The 23,382-nt window shown below is 38.0% G+C and overlaps 2 protein-coding genes across 2 annotated transcripts; both read right to left on the minus strand.

Moving 5' to 3' along the window:
- LOC149838265 (pentatricopeptide repeat-containing protein At2g13600-like) lies at positions 1-2,462 on the minus strand. The gene is made up of 2 exons (XM_090007649.1): positions 2,263-2,462; positions 1-2,170 (listed from the first exon to the last, which is right to left on the minus strand). The coding sequence occupies exons 1-2, from the start codon at positions 2,346-2,348 to the stop codon at positions 127-129; spliced, it is 2,130 nt and encodes a 709-aa protein (XP_089863775.1). The 5' UTR covers positions 2,349-2,462; the 3' UTR covers positions 1-126.
- A 12,984-nt stretch (positions 2,463-15,446) lies between these two features.
- LOC149838266 (Tetratricopeptide repeat (TPR)-like superfamily protein) lies at positions 15,447-17,603 on the minus strand. The gene has a single exon (XM_090008214.1). The coding sequence runs from the start codon at positions 17,601-17,603 to the stop codon at positions 15,447-15,449; it is 2,157 nt and encodes a 718-aa protein (XP_089864340.1).
- Between the last annotated feature and the right edge of the window lie 5,779 nt (positions 17,604-23,382).

Raw genomic sequence — 23,382 nt, forward strand, 5'->3', positions numbered from 1 at the left:
AAAATAAGCCTGTGATATTATATCTGTGAAAAAACGATGGTTCACAACCAGAAACACCATTTATGGCAAAACTACAGCATAAAAAATTGGGACACCAACCCAAGTAAATGTTGCAGTAAATGTAGGTTAAACACTCTTCTCGTCAACCATCTCAAACAAATTAGAAGTTGTATCACCAAAACATCCACGAGCTCTTATTTGCATTTCAAGCATTTCTAACAGTCTGTATATCTCCTCCATTTGTGGATGAGATGTATCTTTTACCATGAACACATGAACTTGGTTTCTAACCTCAATCCAACTACACCCTGGCTGCTTTATAACACCCCTAGCTTTCATCAGTCTCCTTACTTTGACAGCTTCACGCCACTTCCCCAACTCTGCATATATGTTTGAAAGAAGTACATATGGACCAGAGTTTCCAGGGTCAAGTTCAAAGAGCTTCTTTGCCACTCGCTTCCCTAACTCAACATTACCATGAACCTTGCAGGCAGAGAGCAAAGAACCCCATAAAATTGCATCAGGAAGGATTGGCATATTGTTGATAAACTTCTCAGCTTCATCCAGACGACCTGCTCGACCAAGTATATCAACCATGCAAGTATAATGATCCTTTGATGGAATCAATCCATGTTCACTGGTCATAGAATGAAAATATCTCCAGCCTTCATCAACTAACCCTGTATGGCTGCACGCGCATAGGACTCCAATCATTGTAATGCTGTCAGGTTTCTCTCCTGATATTATCATATACCTAAACAAACCAAGGGCTTCATCTCCATGCCCATTCTGTGCATATCCCACAAGCATTACATTCCACGAGACTCGATCACGCTCCTTCATTCTCTCAAATGCTCGATAGGCATTTTCAACTGATCCACATTTTGCATACATGTCAATCAGTGAGTTTCCAACAAAGATATCACATTCTGGTCCAGATTTGAATTGGAAACCATGCTTCACTACATGACCATGGAGCTGTTTACCGTGCTGCAGATCTGCAAGATTGGCACATGCATTAAGTACATTGCCAAAAGTGTAATGGGTTGGATTGAACGATTCCCTTTTCAGCTGCTGGAACAAATTCAAGGCTTCTTCATTTTGCCCATTCTGTGTATAACCAGCAATAAGAACATTCCATGACACCACATTTCTTTTGGGCATCTTAAAGAAAGTTTTACGAGCATCTTCAACGTTTGCAGCTTTCGCATATCCACAAACCAAAGAGGTAGCTGACACAACATCTCTAAATGGCATCCTATCAAATACCTGTCTAGCATCTTCAAGTCTGCTGCACTTAGCATACATATCCACCAAAGCATTACTGAGCACCATATCATCTCCAAAATTAGATTTGATAACAAAGGCATGCAACTGCGCACCTTCCCTGTCTGCTGATAAGCAAGAACATGCATTGACCACACTTGACAATGTGACCTCATCTGGACAAACACCCTGGTCAAGCATCATGGAGAACAATTCCAATGCCTTATCAGCAGGACCATTCTGAGCATAACAAGTTATCAAACTATTCCACGACACCATATTTCGCTCAGGCATTTCCTCAAACACAGACTGTGCACTCCCCACCTCCCTACATTTTGCATACATGTCGATCAAAGCACTGCCGACATAAAAATTACCATAAATTGGCGACCGAACAACACTAGCATGAACCTGGACACCCATATCTAGAGCCCCCAGGCCAGCACATGCGCACAAAACACTACTGACAGAGAACAAACTCACATGGAATCCTTCAGTATGCATTCTTGCAAAGAATTGCAATGCGTCCTCCCAGTAATTCTGAAGGCTAAATCCCGAAATGATTGCATTCCATGACACTTCATCAGGAAAAGGCATATCCCGGAACAATTGGAGCGCGTGTTCGATATCACCCGATTTGGCGTACCCGGTGATCATCGCATTCCAAGAGAAAGTATTCCTCCGAGGCATTTTATCGAACAGTTGGCGGGCATCGTCCAAGCACCCACATTTCGAGTACATGTCCACGAGGCGATTGAGGATAAAGACTTCATCAGAGAATTGGATCTTAACGATTCGAGCGTGCACCCTGCGGCCGTTTCTAAGGGACCTATTTTCGATGCACGACTGCAAGAGTTTGGCGAAGATGGAAGAATTGGGGAGCGAGAGATCGCAACCAAGTTGCCTGAGACAGCCATAATTCAAAGTGGGTGGCATCACGATCAGAGTAAAGAAGAAGGTTTTCTAGTACAGGATCTGAGCCAGACCATCCCATACCCTTTTTTGCGATTACCATCATCCGAAAATCGACGGAAATTCCAGCAGCAAGGAGCACCATGCACTGTTCCTCTTATCTCAGCCATAGTGAAGGCTTGCAGTTCTCATAAGTTCGTTGCTTATAACGGTCGATTTGGGATGTCCTCGTAATCTTGTGAGGAGCATTTTTGGCATTTCAAAGAACCAAAGGTAATGACATTTCAGGGGCTCCATCTGGGAATGGTCTCCAGGGTAATTTTAGAGAAATCTCCCATATCGTATCCGCACATTGGCCGGCCTCCTATTGATAAAAAAAACCCTTGAGACCTCCGCAGACCAATGAGAAGTACATCCCTCACCAAACTTTTTATAACTTTTGAAAATGTCTTATTTATAAACAAGGGCCCCACAACAAAAGCTTGGAGCCTCGACAAACTTGGGCATGGCTCACATGTGCCGATCCAAGCTTGAACAGCTCAGGCTCTGCTACATTTATTTACACCACAGCTTGGTCATCCTCTTCGTTAAAGAGAGGTTGCAGGTTCGAATCCCACCTCCTGTCATCAACATTTTTTTTTTTTTATGATTTATTACTCAAAGAAACCAAGTCTAGCATCAAAGACCTGTTCACGGTGGCTCCTCCTGCAATACCTACTGTTGTCATTCTGAGAAGGGTTTTAAAAAAAATTGTTTTGAACTGACGTGTTGCAGCCCAAGCTTACACAAGCTCCTTCCTGCTTTGACACGAACCCAACTTGAACAAGGATGTTTAGGGTCAGGTCAAGCTTGAGCACGGCTCAAATGTGATGAGTCAAGTTTGAACAAGCCAGGCTGGGATCAAGCTTGGCAATTGTACCGCCCTAACATTTATCTACCACCATTGGTTTAATTTTTAGTTGTTTATTATGAATTTAAAGTTACCATTCTACCCTCATTGAAATGCATCTATCAGTTTCCCTTATGCTCAGCAAGATTTTTTTTTTTATTTTTTTCTACCATTAAAGCATAATAAATGCCAATGTGCTGTCGGTGATGGGGTTTTTCCTTTATATTATCTAAAACAAAATGTTCATTCTGCCGAGCTTCAAAGATACCAAAGCAAGGTAAGCTTTTTATTCTCTATCATTGTCTACTGTTTGAGATGTAAATGGCATGACAAGGATGAGTTTCAAAGGCTGAAACTAAAATGTTGTTTAGTTATCTTTTATGGATAAATTGATCATTTGGACATACAAGCTTAATGGGAGATAACTTGTGGGTCATTTGATTAACACAAGATCACAGTTTTAGGAGTATTGAAAATTGAGAAAACTTTGATTGATATACTCTTGACAACCAGCCCATAAGGGCTTCACACGCCTGGATAGGTGGGTCAGTTCAAGTTGAAGGGCATTGCAAGTTCGATATCCAGGGTCTGCATCCCTTGCCATAAGGCGGAAGTAATGGAAAGACTTTTCTGGTGGGCGAGGTGGGAGCACTTTGAGGAGTTTTACATTAGACACCAAAGCAGAGCTATGATTAATGTGGAACATATCGGCCCTTATATGAGATGTTCAAACCATAATGGTGGTTTCTTCTCAGAAAAAAAAAACAAAATTATTTACAACAAAAAGTTTGGTGGTCATCTGAAATTTGCACTGGTCTATAATAAGTTGGGTTAAGATCATGGACCCATGGACCCAGATAGTCATATGAACCCAGCTCTTTGTATGGACTTCCTCGTGTCCACAATGACTCTATGAAATCTTTAGTTTGGACCATGATCATGTTCACCAAGGCTTAGACAGAAGATCCTGCATTTATATCGGGTTTGGGAGCAAAAAAGAGCTTCAAGACAAGACATGAAAGTAAAGCACATGTAGCGAAGCAGGTTATATGCCCCCCCCCCCGCCAAAAGACGCAGGTGCGTGTTCGGGGGTCCGAATGAGGGGCACATATATAAGCATGTGGGGCTTGTATCCCCGTGTGTGTCGGCATCACTTAGCGTCGAAGTACGGTATGGTTGCAAAGACTTAAGTACCCTTTCCCGCCATTCCCACCATAAAATGACAGTTCGAGAAAAGGACAAAAATGTCCTCCATCTAGAAAAGTGAAATGCCGGTTCGAGATTTTTCATCTACAAAAGTGAAACGTCGATTTGAGAAAAGGACAAAAATATCCTTCATCCAGAAAAAGGAGGATGATGTTAACTCTTCAAAGTCCAAACGTTCTGTTTTTGCCCTAAGTAGTAAACGTTTGCACCATCTGCTGTAATAGGAGCTCCCTTCGATGACACACCCTTTGTTGTTGTCTGCTACCGTCAGAGCACCCTTTGTCGTTGTCTGCTACCGTCAGAGCACTTTTTGCTGTCGAAACAACCTTTGTCGTCGTCTGCGCAGTGAGAGCATTGTTGCCACCATCGGTTGCATCTACCTTCTGGGTGTTTCTCCTCCACTGTCGGATTACCAAAAATCATATCGTTTCGGTGAGTTTTGTGTAAGGTTTCGTTATGTAAACAAATCGATTTGTAAATCTGAATGTTAAATCTTACAACTGATTGTACTATTCATGCTAAATAACACCTATTTTCATACTGAAACAAATCGATTTGTACCTATTCACCTCCTGGGCATCGAAAAACAGCTAGCACGATTTGTTCTTATGAAGGCCAAACATTACAACGATATTTACTTATGAAGGCTAAATTTCTACAAAGATTTGTACGTTGGAATACAACAATGATTTATACATTTAATGCAATAGCGATTTGTACGTTGATGCAACAACAATTTATATGTTTGAAGCAGTAGCGATGCGTATTTATGATTTATGAAGTTACCATGATTTGTACTTAAGTTTGCTAAATCGTACAACAATGTTTACTTATGAAGCCCAAACGTTACAACGATATGTTCTTATGAAGGTTGTGATTTCTACAATGATTTGTAAGTTTGAAGTAGCAACAATTTATACATTTAAAGCAGTAGCGATGTGTATTTATGAAGTTACCTCGATTTGTACTTAAATTTGCTAAAATCTTACAATGATGTTTACTTATGAAACCAAATATTGTGATGATTTGTAATGTTGGTGATTGTTTAACGAATGTGATAATCTGTAATAATATATACTTGGGGAGGCGGTTGTAACATATAATGATGCGGCTAAATTTATGTGTTGTATAGGTTAGCAATGACTAAAGTTCATAAGACAAGAAAACCTCTGCCATTCGATGGGATGACTATTGAAAAAATTATCTGCTAGTCCCATATATATGAGCATTATGAAAGGTACCAAAATATAATGAAGATTGAGAATGATATAGGGACAAAGCGTTGAAATTATATAATGCAGATCATTATCCATCAGATATTGAGGCTGAAGAGCAAAGGAAGAAGGAGGAGGAGAATGAAAAGCAAAGAAAGAAAAGGCAAATGAAAAAGGAGGAGGAGAGAGAAAGGCAAAGGAAAAAGAAGGAGGAGAATGAAAAGAAAAGGAAGAAAAGGCAAATGAAGAAGGAGGAGGAGGAGAGGGAAAGGCAAAGGAAGAATAAGGAGGCAGAAGAGAAGGAAAGACAATTGAAGAAGAAGAAAGGGAAGAAAAGATAAATGATGAATATGGAAGAGGAGAGGCAAATGAAGAAGCATTAGGATGAGGAAGAAAATAAGGAGAATGAGAAGAAGGACGAGGAAGATAAAAAAAGGTAAAGAAAGGAGAAGAAGAACAATAAAGAGAATGAAAGGCAAATGACAGAGAAAGAGGATAAAGAAGAGAAGGAAAAACAAAGGAAGGAGAAGGAGGACGAGGAAGATAAGGAAAGAGAAATGAAGAAGCAAGAGGAAGAAGAGAAGGAAAGAGAAAGGAAAAAGCAGGAGGAGAAAGAGAAGAAAAGGGAAAGGAAGGAAGAAGTAAAAAACACAGAGGAGGGAAACAAAAGAGTGAAGGAAGGAAGTAGAAAAGCAGATGCGGGAGGTGACAGAGCGAATGATGGAGCAACAAGAAAGGCAAAGAATGAAGAGAGGGGATGAAAAAGAGAAAAACGTGACCAAGGTATGTAAATCGCTCATGTTTGTCACGATTTATTGTGATAGATATTATTATGTATAACGATTACTGTGATAATGATTATTATGTATAGCGATTAATGTGATAGTGATTACTATGTATAGCGATTACTCTGATAGCGATTAATACATATAGCGATTATGTAATGATTTACTATGATAGATATTATTATGTATATCTATTACTGTGATAGCGATTACTATGTATAGCGATTACTGTGACTTATGTATAGCGATTTGTAAGTATAATGATTACTTTGTTATCGATTAATGTATATATGATTACAGTGATAGCGAGTATGCAACAATTATTATATATAACGATTACTGTGTACAATGATGTCTAGAAGTATAAATGGAACTAGTTTTGATTTGATATGAATAATATGCTATTTTATGTTATAGGGAGGTCAGAGGAGGAGTAGAGCATCAGGTGAAAAGCTCAGAGGGTGGTGCCAATGGCATGTAGTTTTGTTATGGTATGGACAACTGAGTGAATATCAGAAAGACTGATTACGAAATATGCACTTCAGCGACCTTTGGACCAACATTATTTTGAAACGTGCTGGAACACCATGACTCACCTGGTCAATAAGTGAGATCATAACATGAACACATTCCAGTTTGATTATTTTGAGATCACCATGACCTTAGAAGATGTGGCATGAATTACATGTTTTAAATGCTATGGAATTGCTGTCCTAGCACAGGATTCAAACTATAACGCAAGAGACAAGTGCACAACCCTTTTAGGAATGTTGATGAAGGACTGAGGTCAATGTCTTTATGGTGAAAATAATTTCACATCGATGAAAGTTTCATCTTTACATAATAAATGAGAAGGCCGATTCACTATATGTGCATCTGAAAGAGCTAACCAAGAGTTGTGCGACTTCCTTCTTTATTTTTTTGAACTTACTTTATTTTCAGATTTGTCTGATTCGAGGTTAAGTTACCTATGACTACAGTTCTTAGATGACTTAGATGAAGTCAACAACTATGCATGAGATGTTGCTATGCTTGCACACTTGTACAAACAACTTTACCATGCGAGTAAGGGTACAAAAACCATAGGAGGGTTTTGGCCATTTATCCAGGTAATTATTTATTATATATTTAGTAGTTATAGACTAAGATCGTTGAAGGTTATAGTCTTACTAATATATTATTTTTTTAGGCTTGAGCGTGGGAGCATATTGTCGCCTTGCATCCTCAGTGTGACCCTGCAATTTGTGGTTTTCTCAAGATTGGTTGGTGGGCTACAATAAATGTCAAGGAGGATAATGCTAAGTTTATTTTAGATGGTCTGCAATTAAATGAGGTAAATGATTTAAAACTATTTACAATCATTTCAGTATTTATTATTCATTAGTATAAATTATTGAAATGTTTAGTATTCTTAAGTAATCATCGCTGGGAGATTTTATCTTCGTTAGTACAAATCGTTATCACATTAGCATTTAATATTCATTAATATAAATCATTCTAATGTTTAACATTCTAAAGTAATGATCGTTGCAGAATTTTATATTCCTTAGTAGAAATCATTATCACTTTAGCATTCAACTTTCATTAGTGTAAATCTATGAAATGTTTAGCATTCTTAAGTAATCATTGCTGCAGGATTGTGTCTTCGTTAGTACAAATTGTTATCGCATTAGCATTTAGCATTCTTTAGTATAAATCGTTATAATGTTTAACATTCTTAAGTAATGATCATTGCAGGATTTTGTATTCCTTAGTACAAATCGTTATCGCTTTAGCATTTAACTTTTATTAGTGTAAATCGTTGTAATCTTTAGCATTCTTAAGTAATGATCATTGCAAGATTTAGTCTTCGTTAGTAAAAAGCATTATCGTTTTAGCATTTAACATTCATTATTGTAAATCATTGTAATATGTAGCATTCATTAGTGTAAATCATTTTAATACAAAGCACTCATTAGTAACAATCATTGTAATATATTTATAAGTCGTTATTATAAATCATTTTAGTATTTAACATTTATTAGCATGAATAATTATGTCTATACCTAAACCATAATCTCTAATGTACAAGTTATGTGGAGACCGTATAAAGATAGGGAGGACGAGGACCAAGAGGTTGTTGCTGAGGCTGAGAGACTGTCTGGCTGCGATATTTGGTTGTTTAACAAATCTAAAGCCGAGTTGCAATATAGTAGTCGAGTTCTTTTACAAGCTGGCTTGGGACAGTTTACCTCAAAGCAGCCTGTGGAAGTGAAAAGAAAGATGAATAATGGTGGGGCCATAAACGTGAATTAGCACAAATGTTTCAGGAAACAATTGGATAGCTGAAACAATGGAGGTGTTCGTGCCATAGCATATGATTATAAAAAACAATAATATGACCCCAACTATTTCAAAAAATATTGGGAACCCATGCATCGAAATCTGGAGATTGAGAACCCATACATCCCTTTCGTCTCCCAGCATGTCATCTCTCAACATAGAAAAAATGTTCACCATGTCCCTCCGGCTACAATAACTATTCTCTTAGTTGCAGTACATGATGAGGAGTGAACACAACTCATAAAATAGAAGGTAGTCTTCGCCACAAGGTTAGAGACGTTAGAGAGGGAGAATAAGGAGTTATGGAAGCAGGTGCAAAATTTTGGGAGATAAATGCGATCATAATATGGTACACTGGTAGAGATGATTACCAGTGGTTTTAATAATATCGGGAACCAAGAGGCCACCGAGGAAAGACAATCCACCAAGAAAAAGAAAGAGATGATTTGTATATCATAGTCCATCCGAGTCATCAAATGCCACTGAATAAACATTATGTGATTTTTGTAACCCGATAATTATTTGTTGTAATTCTATAATTCTATTATGAGACACCGATTTTTACTTTAAATACAATTTATTTACAAAACTTTTTGTGTAACGATTCAAATAAGTATATGTACAACAATGTGTATATGTGAAGGCTAGATGAGATAACGATTTGTACTTAAACTTTTACCATGATTTGTAATAATGTACAGTGCAATTTTTATCCTGTTTTGGTCGACATAGATGTCATTGCATAAATCGTGATAGGACACTACATGGTACCATGATTTATCTACCAAATAAATTGCCCTAAAGGCGATTTACTAATGGTATAAAAATTAAACTACAAACGATTTAACAACGATCATGCACAAGTAGTAAATGCAACTCATCAGCGTGGTTTACAACCACAAACGTGTCAGTGTTAGCGATTTACCAAATGGGAGAAGTCGGTAAATGCTATATTAGTAAGAACTCGCTATTATAAATCGTTATCACATGTTTAGCATTTATAACTAAAAATTGCACTGAAAGAAAAAAAATATTTTGTATCTACGACGATTTATACATGTGAAAGCTACATGAGACAATAATTTTTACTAATGGTATAAGCACTGAACAATGACGATTTACCAATGGTATCAAAACTGTAGATCTGTAGGCTAGATGCGACAATGATTTATATATGTGAATGATACATATTACAACGATCAAACATGTTAATATAATCAAATACAATTATGTAGCTGAAGAATTCACACGTGATTCCTGTGTTTCATTGCTCACTTTTGAATTGAACTGGTTCTGTCATAAAATAAAATAATATAAGACACTACATTAAGTTTCACAAGAAATGCAAATATCCTCCCAACATTAATTACATACCAAAAGACTTGTAAAATTGATGTCATCATTCCACTCAAACTGGTCGGGAGGATTGAAGGTTCCAACGTTGTAGTGCACGTCTGTAGGGTATTGCTGCATGTTGAAAATTACACAAGTTAGATATTGATAAGCTGCATGTAATGCAATTTACATGAGAAACAATATAATGTATTACATACTTGTTCATGCGAAGGGCTTGGTTGCTTTTTCTTAGGGGTTGGTTGTTTCTTAGACATTTTCTTATCAACCAATTCTAGTGCACCCTTTGTCCTCCGACGACTGTGATTAAAGGTAGATTTCCTTTTAATACCCTTCGCTAGGTGAATTTTTCTATCATAATCTACAACATTGACTTCTGACTTGTTGAAGATGATGTTTACGCTTTGATGCAACTTCTCATATGGGTCAAAAGAAGCATAATTTTCACCTTTACTGTTCACTTTCATTTTCTTGGACTAGTCTTCATGAGCTGCAACAGATTGATGGTGAATTAACTACACATTTTTAAGTATCTCCCTTAACACTTTTCTCATGCATATATAGGCTTCTTCACTTTTCGATGCCAAATCTGCAACATGCATAAGTGACCTACATAGTTGTTGGTAACGGGAGGCTATGTGACACTTCTCATCAGCACCAGATGGACTGACAATATCTGTATCCAACAGTATAATATTTGCTTGTCTCGTCCATCTTCGCATTAAATATGACTCAGGTATTTCTTGTATCTAGCAGTACAGATGTTCACTTCTCTATAACTTTCCAATGATTGAGATGCATCATCTTCACTACAATCAGATGATAAGCTCACCATTGTCATAAGCAAGATATCAATTTATGTTATCCATTGCATATGTTTACTATGATTTACTCAAGATGGATATAACAACGAATACCAATTAGTTAAGCAAGTCAAAGAAACGATTGAATAAATCACAGTATTAAAGCAACAATGATTTGTTATTTGCTTATACTATGCATCGAGTTGTTATTTACTATGCCAATAAAAGAAACAATTTATCGTATATGTGTGTTGACGATAGCGATTCACGTGACAACAATTTAATTATATCTACGATGCTGTGAAGCGATTTCAATAAAAATCGCTAAATAAGCAATGATTTGAATACACAAATCGCCACCGCAAGCACACAATAATGTATTTCCACATGCACATATTTTAAAATCATATTATAAATATCTTACAAATTGATACTAGAAAACACATAATAACTTATAAATCAATATACATATCGCATAATATATTATAAATCGATACGATAATTCAGCATAATAGCTTACAAATCGACACTACAAAATACATAATATCTTACAAAGTGATATACATATCATATAATATATTACAAATCGATATAAAAATTCAACATAATAGCTTACAAATCGATATTAACAAACAAAATAATATCTCACAAATCAGTAGTATGTTACTACAACCGCGATTTGCGTTACATTGCATATACTGAGTGAATGGATGATACCGGATGGGGTAGAGGCCCTTCCTCACATCTGTAAACAAGCATTCTTATCAACAGGTCTTAGCGTCTTACAAATATCTTTAATTTTCCAACTGTAAAAAAGACAACATCTACCTGCAATAACAAAACAACGCTTTAATAGCACTCACGATGACATACGTTCTTCAACAATAGCATGATGACATAGAAATGTACTTACGATGCCTTAATGACACTTGTTGGAATGTTTGTGCGTCATTATTTTTTTTCATATTGCCTAACAAAAATGAAGAAGAAGAGAAGACTGTAAAAAGAGATGGCCGACAAATGCCCCTATGACGCCCACCAATGATAGAACCAGTTGATCGATTTATAGTTGTCTCCACGAGGTAGGAACGAACTCGAGAATGTTTTATAACACAAGACAGAAACGAGAAGGCAACAATGTGTTGTAACACAAGCTAAAAACCAAGGCGAAAACCTGGACTCAAGACGACGACAAAGGATGCTTCGGCAACAGCAAACGATGACAAAGGGTGCTCCAACAGCAGAAGATGACGGTAAAAGGTGCATCGTCAAAGGGAGCTCCTGTTACAACAGATGGTGCATCATTAAAGGGTGATACACTGGCAGCATAGGAGTTTACTGTTTAGGGCGAAAACAGAATGTTTGGACTTTTTGAAGAGTTAAGATCAGAAGTCCCTTTTCTGGATAAAGGACATTTTTGTTCTTTTTTCGAATTGTCATTTCATAGCAAGAATGGTGAGAAAGAGTACTTAAGTCTTTGCAACCGCATCGGACTCCGATGCTAAGTGATGCCGACACACATGGGGATATGAGCCCCACATGCTTATATACATGGCGCTCATTCAAACGCCTAAACACGCAATGTAGCAAACCCTGCATCCTCCGGGGAAAACACACAACACCCTCTCTAGACATGCACTAATAATAACTCCAATAAGGCACCACTACACTGGTTACCTATGTGGTCAGCGGGGTTCTGTGTCAAGCTGAAGGCCTAGGATCAAATATCACTAGCACAGCACAGGGGGGTTGTCGCTGCTTTATTACGGTTGGAGCACGTAAGGTGTCCTTAACCCACAGTTTTACCTTGCAGGGTGGTGAACCCATTAAGTGACCCGGTTCTCAGTGAGGCCCTTACTCTCGATTCCTTGGATTCACTTACGACTATTTTCTTCTCACCTTGCCAACCTTTGTTAAGTGAAATTGCTTTTCATTGCATGGAATTCCTGTTTCCAATAGTGCTTCCAAGGGTACGGTGCCTTGGATGGTGGAACACAAATGTTGAAAGTTTTTTTTTTTGACAGAGAAAGCTGGGGTTAGGCAGACCCCTACCAGTTATACAACAATACCATTTGGGATTCGAACTTGCAACGTCCCAACACAAGGTGACGTGCACTAACTGCTCTTGCCAGATAAGCAGAGCTACGATTGGTCTATAATGTTGAAAGTTGAGAAACATATAAGAATGCTGGAACAGCTGGACATCTACTCATGCATAAACAGGCCCAATGAGAACATCATGGAATCTGATTTATCAAATACTTCAAAATTTATAAATATATTCTAAAGGGGTGTTTGGATGCACCCACTTATCGGAGTCATCGTGCTGCTTTTACTTAGAAGTCAGTTAAATTTTAAATTCTTTTATTTTAATCTTTGAGATTTTCTTAAGGAAAACCATCATGATTTTTTAATAGGAACAATAATGGTGGCTTCATATGCAAAGTGTGCAGTAAACATAATTAGTTTTTTAAGATTTTATTAAACATATTGTGAATCCATCCCCATGGATGTATTTAATAAAAAAGGTTGTAATAGATTAAGGAACTTTGATGCTTAATTGGGTTTTTAAAAAAGTTCAAAAATTAAAGGCCAATATTGCACCAAAACTTCACAATGAAAAAGTATCAGATTTTTTATGTTAAAACAATCGGACCTAAAGCATGCTTTCTACAAATCTAGTCATGATAAATACACCGGTTTGCATGAAGAACGTATTGAATATCCCTCAAGCCTAGCTCAAACACTTCATTTATAACTAATAGAGTATCAGCACTTAAGGCAGACGGAGGAGTCTACATAGAGAAATTGATGAGCAGCAGTGAAACCTGTTCCATTCCACTAAATTGACACATCTGAGGTTAGATTAAGTCAAAACAACTGGCATCATGATATTCCAACTAAATTGTAGGTACAATCGACTACAGCAAACATATATATTAGGTGGTAGCTACCTGGCCTACCACCAGCCTACTGTGAGCGGATGAGTGCTTTCAGGTTGTTTTCGCAAATTTGACCCTTCAGATGTATTCAACATGATCTATTAGCTAAGAAACTACACTCGGTTCATGTTTTTTTTATAAAAAAGCATGATTTTTTTAAGCATTGAATGCTTATGAAAATTTTAGATCATTGATTTTTAAACATTATAAAAACCTACTATCCAAGAGTCAATTCTTTTAAAATCAAGTATGTAGAACTCACTTGTATGTTCAGATTTAAGAAAAACGTGACAAACCCCTTCAAAAGCCTTGCAGGCTTGTGGTAGGCCAAAAAAATAATAGGCAGCTATCACCTTTCACATATATATATATATATACATGTGTGTGTGTAGAGAGAGAGAGAGAGAGAGAGAGAGAGAGTTGATCGTCGTATCCTCTGATATTTACAAACATTGTTTAGTTCACAATGCCCAGTATCCTGGGAGATTATATACTACTTCACTTAGGTGTACGTAGATACTTGACTCGCAGTATATGAATCATTCTCATGTTTCTTGTTCTCCATATGCAGTGAAGTCCTGTCTCTCATTCCTGTAGTCTTGGACTCGCCAATCATATCATGATGTACCAAAGCATGGTGAGAATTTCTTGCAAAAGTTCTCAGTGCAATTTCCAACAAGGCTAATGACAAAAAACAACGTTTTCATCTATCGGGATTGAAGATAGCTGAACCTCTAAAAGCCACACCATTTTAGCCAAGTGATCTCGGATATGAATCCTATTGATGCCAGAAAAAGTCAACTGGATTTATTGAATAGCTGGCTGCTCCTTTAAAATCTTCAATTTTGGTTCATGGATACTTAAGTTCACTTGCAACTTTACTTGCCAAAGACCCTCTAGTATTTGTGGATTCCCCTGCATCTCCCTTATGCAGACAGACCATCTCAAGAACCAAAGTCCGCTCACAACTGAAGGAATTTCAGTAGGCTCCACCCACTCAACAAGGAAAATCATAGCGTCAATGTTGGCTTGATCAAAGTCCACGACATTCCTGCATGAAGCCATCCAACTAGCCACTTTTTTTTTTTCGACAGACAAAGCTGGGGTTAGGCAGACCCCTACCAGTTATACAACTATATACCATTGGGATTCCAACTTACCACGTCCCAACACAAGGTGACGTGCACTAACCCACTAACCGCTTCTGCCAGACAAGCAGAGCCCCGTTGGTATCCAACTAGCCACTTTATTGGAACAGTGGGCTGAAAGTTTTGGCTCCAATTTTTTGGTTTATCAACCAATAACACCATCTAGACTGACTTGCATGATTAGTTGTCCATCTAATCCAACTTGATACCAAGGAGCAGGATACACTCTGGATCTGATACCAAAGTCATTGGTCTGATTCAATTCCCACCCTGCCTCTTGATAAATATAGTGTTCTATTCCGCAGATTACACTTGAGGAATAATAGGACATGTAGAACTTCTGGCTTCCAAGTTCTTCGCAGTATTTTTTCCCTAGCCTAAGTGTATCCCCATCTGGGGACTAAGAGCCAACATAATATGAGGCAAAAGAAATGACCAACAGCATCTGTCATGTCATTGCAGCAGCAATATATCATTCTCCAAACTTAACTGAACTCCATCTTCAGACTGGCAAAGACCGGTGAAAAAGAAACTAAGACTGATACAGCCTTGCCAATTTCTCCCAGTTTCAAGCAAATTGGATCGATTTTAGTTCAGTTTCCAACATCAACCAATGCCCAGATTGTTCTCATAATGACTCCCATCTGGGTTTTGAGTTTCACTCATCTCATAGAGGTGCTGAGCTGCCCATTCTCCCAACCTCGAGTTTCCATGGACCCTGCAACTTTCCAAAACTGAATTCCACATTGAAGGTGTGGGCTCAAAAGGCATACCATGGATGAAATCTTCAAGTTCATCTGTGCACCCATTCCTGCTTAAAAGTTCAATCATCAAGCCATAATGCTCCACTCTTGGTATGATGCAGTATTCATCACTCATTGAAGAGAAAAGCCGTTTGCCCAAGTCAATCAAACTGTTGCTAACACAGGCTACTAAAACACCAAGAAAAGTAACATGGTCTGCCTTCAACCCTTTTTCCTGCATGGACACAAAAAGCTTGATAGCATCTTCACCCCTTCCATTGTAGCCACAACCTGCAATGATCGAATTCCAAAGGATAATATCAGGTGAATCCACCTCTAGGAAAACTCCGAGAGCATAATCAACACATCGGCATTTTGAATACATGTCAACCAGCGCCCCTTTAATAACTATATCAGTATCAAGGTGATTCCGAATGGTGTGAGCATGGACCTGCTTCCCATGCTCAAGAGAAAATATATTTGAACAAGCTGCTAACACACTGCTGAAAGTAAATTCATTTGGCTTAGATACCCGTAACATCTCAACAAAAATTAGAAGAGCTTCTTCACTCTGTCCATTATTTGCATGCCCAGATATCAGAGAGTTCCATGAAATTCTGTCTCGCAGAGCCATTTCAGAGAACCAAACACGTGCCTTTCCTAAGTTTCCACATTTCCAGTACATGTCAAGAATAGCATTACCAACAAGAAGATTAGAATGTAACTCATGCCTATAAGCAAATGAATGAACTCGCTTGCCCAATTGAAGATCCAAGAGCCCAGCACAAACATTAAGAATCAATCCGAGAGTTATGTGGTCGATGTCAGCAGTGCACTTCCGCATCCACGTAAAGAAATCCAGTGCCTCTTCCCACTGCATGAGCTGCACATAACCTGTTAGCATTGCATTCCAAGATACCACGTTTCTCTGAGGCATTGCATCAAACAGGCACCTAGCATCCTCAACGCGTCCCCATTTTGCATATCCTGATACAATTGTTGTCCATGAGAACACATTCTTGGATGTGGCTTTGTCAAATAGAAGACGTGCATCATCCATAAACCCACATTTTGCATACATATCTATAAGGGAACTCATAACAAACCCATCCAAATCAAGCCCGACCTTCACTGCCAGAACATGCACCTGACAACCCTCATTGATGGCCAGAATGCTCGAGCAAGCTGATAACACATTAGCAAATGTGAAACTCAACGGTTTAAATCCAGCACCAATCATCTGAAAAAACAAATCCACAGCCTCCTCCTCCTTCCCGACCTCGCAGTACCTCCTGATGATCACATTCCACGAAACAGAATTTGGCTCCATAATCTCTTTGAATATCCGCCAGCAGTCATCCATAACCCAACACTTCCCATACACATCAACAAGGGCACTACCCAAAACCACATTCGACACCAACCCAATTCGAACAACCTGGCAATGAATCTGCTTAGCCAGACCCAAAGCAAGCAGAGAAGCACAAGCACCAAGAACGCTAGCAAAAGTCACCTCGTTTTGCCTGATCCCTTCAGCTTTATTCATCCGATAAAAAAGATCCAGAGCAACCCGAGGACAACCCAACTGCGAAGAACCTGAAATAATGGCATTCCAGGACCCCCCATCTCGTTTGGGCATTTCATCAAACATTTTGTGAGCATCTTCAAAGCACCCACATTTGCAATACGCCTCGATCGCTCGATTCAGCAAGAACAGGGACGGATCAGAAACGGAAGAAAGATGGGAGACCACCGTTCTGCAATGGTGAATCGATAGACTCTGAATGCAGAATTGGAGGAGAGAGAGGTACGTTTTCGGGTCGATGGGCTCAACAGAGGCGTAGAGAATGAAGATGGCACGGCTTAGGTGACCAGATTTGAGGGAGGAGAGGATGGTTTTGTCGGGGTTCTGGTGGGGTTTTGGGGTTCTGGAGATGGGCTTCTTCTGAAGTGAGGTTCTGCGACGGCCGGCGTGGTGGATGAGACGGTTAAGGAGGGAGTTATTGGCAGTTACACCCATGAAAAGGCAGAATGTGGTGGCCCTTGGAGGGCTGCAATATGCATCATGGGCGTTTGTTAGACTCCCGCCCAAGGGAAGCCGCTTTCCTTCCAAATTCCAAAGGGCTACTTTGGAGGAAAAACGCTTTGATAGAAAAGCTGCTGCTTTGCATTTTTTTGATATTTACACGACGAAACCGCCCTAACCTGGCCGTACTTATGATCAATGTTCTCCGTGAGCTTAGTTTGTCTGACAGGAACAGTTAGTGCACGTCACCTTGGGTTGGGAAGTTACAAGTTCGAACCCCAAATAGTATGGTTGTATAACTGGTAGGGGTCTGCCTAACCCAGCTTTCTCAGCTTGTGTTTGGAAGTTACAAGTTCCAACCCCAAATGATATGGTTGTATAACTGGTAGGAGTCTGCCTAACCCCAACTTTCTCTGTCTAAAAAAAAAACTGGGTGAGCTCCCCCCTTGCCCCAAAGAGTTGTCACGTTAAGGCTTGAGCAAGAACGCTCATTGGGACCGATGGTTGGCTCCGCTCGTTTGGCAGGGGCTCAATGCACTTCACCTTGTGTTAGGGATATTGCAAGTTCAAAACCCAGTGGTATATTGTATAACTGGTGGGGATCTACCTAACCTTAGCTTTGCTTTTGAAAAAAAAAGCACGCTCATTGGGTCACATCATATATTTTTCCATAAACAATCTCATTATGAGTTTCAACTGGGGGATTCCTTACGAGAGTAGCAAATACTTTTCATGTAATATATATAATAGATGTATAAAACGCATTCTCTATAATATATGTACATATATAACATACATATAATCTATAATACTTAAAAAATATATAATATAAAACAAGCTTACACGAGCAGAGCTTCACCTATTCGTATTTTGCTTGATACCTAATCAAGCTAGCTTGTAGCTTGTCTCTACGGTTGTCAATGGGTTGGGTCAGGGTTGACCCTGATCCCCCATATAACTAATAACTGGGTTTGGATTTTGTGGGGGTCACAAAAATATAATTTCAAACCAGAACCCATATGATTTTAGAAATTTATTTTTTCAAATATATATAATACTCAGGTTGGGTCAGGTGCCTAGAAAAAAGGATGGGTCAGGTCAGGTACGGTACCTGACACAATCATGACTCAAATCTGGTTCATATATTGCTTAGGTCCACTAGAATATTATTCCGGTTGGCAATTTCCATGCCCGTACCTGAGAATTTGGGTCGGTTCAAATACCCAATACAAAATTAACCCATTGACAGACCTACTTGTTTAGCCAAGCCCATTTCCCAAGCTGAAGCGAGCATTTCATGAACCAAGTCCAGCTGAACAATGAGCTGCTCATCTTGCTTTCCAGCCCCACGCCTACTATAAAAAATTTGAGTTTTAATGACACAAAAGTGACATTACTAGTGTAAAGTTAAATTGGCAGTGCCAAAGAAAAATATTTTATTGTCGCAGAAAGTAGGGAGCCAATAAAAAAAAATTGTTGGTTTTTTTATTGGCGCAATGTTAACTATCATGAGCATATAATTTTTTGCAAACCTGTCACATGTCAAACTACCTAGTCTAACCATCTTAATGGCCAAAGACAACGCATCAATACTTTTTCATGCGTCAAATCATTTCATTGGCCCTACACACCACCCCGTGCACAACTGCTTAATGAAAGTTGATCAAGTGCATCTCTAAATGCGTATTCTACTTGGTCCATGCCACTTACGTGCATAATCGTCTTATACTGTCTAGCACTTCCAAATAATGTACAGATGTCTTAGCTTTGTGTGTCATGGAGCGTATTGCGATCCTATGAGTATGCTTCGAGCATAACCTCACCATAAAAAAAAAGACCTTTCGACCTCCAATCTGAAGACCAGTTGATGATTGCATACTATAGCAAAAAGCATCACCCAAACTTGTTTGCCGGCTCCTATGCATTTACTCACCTAGCCCCAAGTCACTATACTCGGTTGAAACTACCTAAGGTGATCTTGAGGAAATTAACTCTAAACTACATGCACTCCCGTATGTTCAAACACTACGCATGAAAAACTTATCCAAGGTGAGAGGTTCTTAACCAAATCTTCAAAGGCAACATCCTCTGATCCGCTAGCACTGTTTAACCAAAAAACACTTCATGTTTGTGCCGCCACACACCATTGCATCAACGACGATATCATTGCCTATCACATGCCATGCTACCACCGCACATCACCGATCAAGCCAATACATACCGCACATTTCTACATGCATTTTTCACTTAGTAGAGCTCTGCACTACATATGCTTTATTCCGAAGGCTTGGTCCGGGTCAATAACACTGCGCCAACAAAAACATACTTTATGTGACACAAAAACCGACCGTGCTGCGATTGCTCAAATCAGAGTAAAGCATATGAATGATTATTTGCTTTCACATGGCTATATTTTATGTGGATTGATGGTTTATTTTCACTGTTTTGGAATTACTGCATTTGCTCAATTCAGCGTTCAGAACAATATAGTCATGTTAGTATAGCTTTGATTTCTTTTTCCTTTTTTTTGAAGCAGCAGCTCATGGTAATAATTCTATTGTGAAATCTTGAATTGTTCAAACATGCTTTCCTTTTTACTCAATGACAATAATATGGAATGAGTTTAAGTTGAAGGTTAAATAAGAGCCAACCAAAACAAGACAGGTATAAATCATTAGTCACAAGAAAATATTCCTAGAGGAAGACATTATGCCAATTGAAATGATCTTTCTTTTGGGCCGATGGCCACATCAATTGTTTTCTTGATAGTGCTACTTATGATAAATTCATAGTTACAGGTAGGATTTACTTACTGAACCTTGTGTTCACATGATGTTTTCTGTTATGCAACATGCTTTCAATCTAATTGTTTTGATGTAAAGCTTGAGGTTTTTTTCTTTTTATCATGAAATTTTGGTACAATATAGTCCATTGATTTGAAGTTAATTGAGGAGCACTCTACACATCAAAACCTATCCATGCAACTTCTTTTAACAACCTGACTATACATCTAAATATGTTCATGTGACATATTTCTCAAAGAAGATAAGCTATGGAGATCACACCTAAACAATGCAGTCTACAACACATTCAATGCACTTTGTGCATGTTTTTCTCATGATAGTTAGCTCTAGGTCTTCTATAAAAATGGCATAAATGAAGATATGTAGGTGAACTATTACATGGCAAGGATTGCATTTTCACAAATTTCCCATTTATTGCCCAATGATGATACTTTGTTTATTTCTTTTTCTTCTTTAAGGATTAGAAAATCAAATGTTGTTTATCTTCTAATTTCTACCTCTTCTGCTCCCCTGTATTGTTGCTGCATTAATGTTTTATGATATGTATTATTAATATAAGTTCATGTCATCAATATCCTTTATCATGTGGCTTACATTGTTTGTTCTTGTTATAGGAAGTCGTTCCCTTACCATGTTTTCTCATATTGAATGTTTTTTAGCAAATTAATTAAGAAAATGAGTCTTTTTTTTTCATGCTCCATTCTCTCACATTTGTTTTGGCTCATGGGAGTTAAGAAAATGTGCCTCACGGGTGTATAGCTTTATAAATCATATTTTATTTTCTCCTTGTGATTAGACCAAGTGAACTCTAACTGCACTTGTCATCACCCATTTTCTTTTCTCTAATTATGTCATCTTTACTTGAAATGTATAAATATGAAACAAATCTAAAATGTATGTATATATATGTAGAGAATCTAAAATGTACTAACATATGAACACCACATGAGCCATCATCTAAAAGTTTAAAAAAAAGCATAAAGATGTTTAAGTAGTTCCTACCCTTGTAGTTCTCAAACAAAACCTTCTTCAAAGGTCAGAATCTAAGCCTCTTGATGTTCTTGAGATCACCATGCATGTCATAAAAATGTTTGGACAGTGGCCCACCAACTGCAACCTTTAACAATTTAATGTTCCTGCATATGATATATATATATATATATATATATATATATGTATGTATGTTGTTTTTTTTTTTAATTTTTATATTGATTGTTCTTTGTGTAATTTGTAAGGTAGTGATCAAAAGAAGAAAGCAACTAGTCACCATGTATGATAGAAGTTAGATTCAAAATGATACATGCAATAAAAAAATAAGATTATATTGTTTTGCAATAAAAAAATATAATACATATTCATACATGCAAATAATTTGGATTATGTTTTGCATTTGATAAGAGTGATGTTGACTATTTGAATGGAGTTATTAGATTTATCAGCTTTGCTCGAGCGAACAATGTTGTTAATGAGGAAAAGCTAAGGTGTTCATGCGTGAGATGCAACAATTGCTAATTGCAAATAGTTGAAACTGTTGTTGATCACATGATATGTTTCAGTTTTGTTCAAAGCTACATATAATGACATTTTCATGATCCACCAACAAGAGGGCATGTTGATGGATGTGAAGATAACATAGATGCTATGGATGAATTGATGCATGATGTATTTGGAATACATAATTCTAGTGGTGATGGAATAGATGAGCCCATTGAAAGTCAGAGCTCAGAAGCTAATGCATACTTCAAATTGCAGAGTCATACTAAACAAGAATTATATCCCGAATATGCTAGATTTACAAAGTTGTCATTCATTGTTCTCTTATTTTTATATAAAATGTCTTAATGGATGGAGTAAAATCATTTGATAATATATTTTTTTGACTTGTTCAAGGTGAGAGAGCCAATTCCACATTTTGTTACTTTTAGTTTTTTCGGTGATGGAAAAATTGTGATATGTTAATGAAGTTACTCCATTGCTTATTAGAATTAGCTCATCATCCTTTATCCTTAATTTACCTCTTGCTGGAATGCATTGTCATTAGCCATTACTGTTGACAACATCTTAAACTGCTGCTCAGGTTATAGATCACTGGCGGAGCCAGAGGTGGGCATGGGTGGTCGCCCACACCAGAAATAGAAACCGGAAAAAAAAAATTTCTTCTGACGATGTTAAAGAAAGAATATGTGTCCATGTCTGATGATGGTAGTGCTAATCTTTTCCTTCAATTTTTTTTACCTTATTGAACTGTGTAAAAACTGCAGAAGAGACGGGTTATTAGTTCGTGGGAGTTGGAGCTCTCTCTTGTGAATATTCAATGAAGATCTGTGTGTTTTTCCCCAGCTTCTTCTTTTGTCATTTGTTCTTTGTGAAACCGTGTAACCTACGTTTATGGGAACCCGGCTCCACTCATCCCTGTATCATCCTCTGTGGTCATAACTCCCTCTGGGATCTCATTGGTACTAAGTTGTTTTGATCAATCTGGCCCTATCGATGGGTTCAACACGGTTGATTTAATAGAAATCAATCTTTTGATAGTGTTCTTTAACAAAAAAAAACATGATTTTCAATTTATTTTGACAGTGTTCTTTAACAAAAAAAACCATGTTTTTATTAATGGTTATTGATTTTTGAATCAGCAAAAAATCCTTGTCTATTCAAATGTCGATCTTCCCTAAATGGATGATGTAGATCACATACACAGGGTCCAATTTGATGAAAACAACTTGCATCGGTGAGGTCCTAATCACAGGAATGGCCATATGGATGACCAGAACCTAAATCTGGTTATGGGTGCCATGCAAAACACTATACTTGCTTCACTAAATGGAGGAAAAGAGGGATTGAAAGTGTGTTGTAGCCTGACCACGGGCAGGCCGATGCCATGAAGGCCCTCAGAATGATGAAACCAGATAGTACCATCAACTTGATGGCCATCGCCTTCTCCGGCCAGGGAGGCCGCTTCTAGAAGA

This window comes from Nuphar pumila, chromosome 5 (assembly GCF_984573655.1).
Source record: "Nuphar pumila chromosome 5, dmNupPumi1.hap1.1, whole genome shotgun sequence".
NCBI lineage: Eukaryota > Viridiplantae > Streptophyta > Magnoliopsida > Nymphaeales > Nymphaeaceae > Nuphar > Nuphar pumila.

Bases quoted from the DNA above. Each gene is read 5' to 3' on its own strand.
- LOC149838265 (XM_090007649.1), bottom strand. From the start codon at position 2,348: ATGGCTGAGATAAGAGGAACAGTGCATGGTGCTCCTTGCTGCTGGAAT. The intron at 2,171-2,262 runs GTATGGGATGGT...TGGCTGTCTCAG, and splicing joins GATGGTAATCGCAAAAAAGG to GCAACTTGGTTGCGATCTCT.
- LOC149838266 (XM_090008214.1), bottom strand. From the start codon at position 17,603: ATGGGTGTAACTGCCAATAACTCCCTCCTTAACCGTCTCATCCACCAC.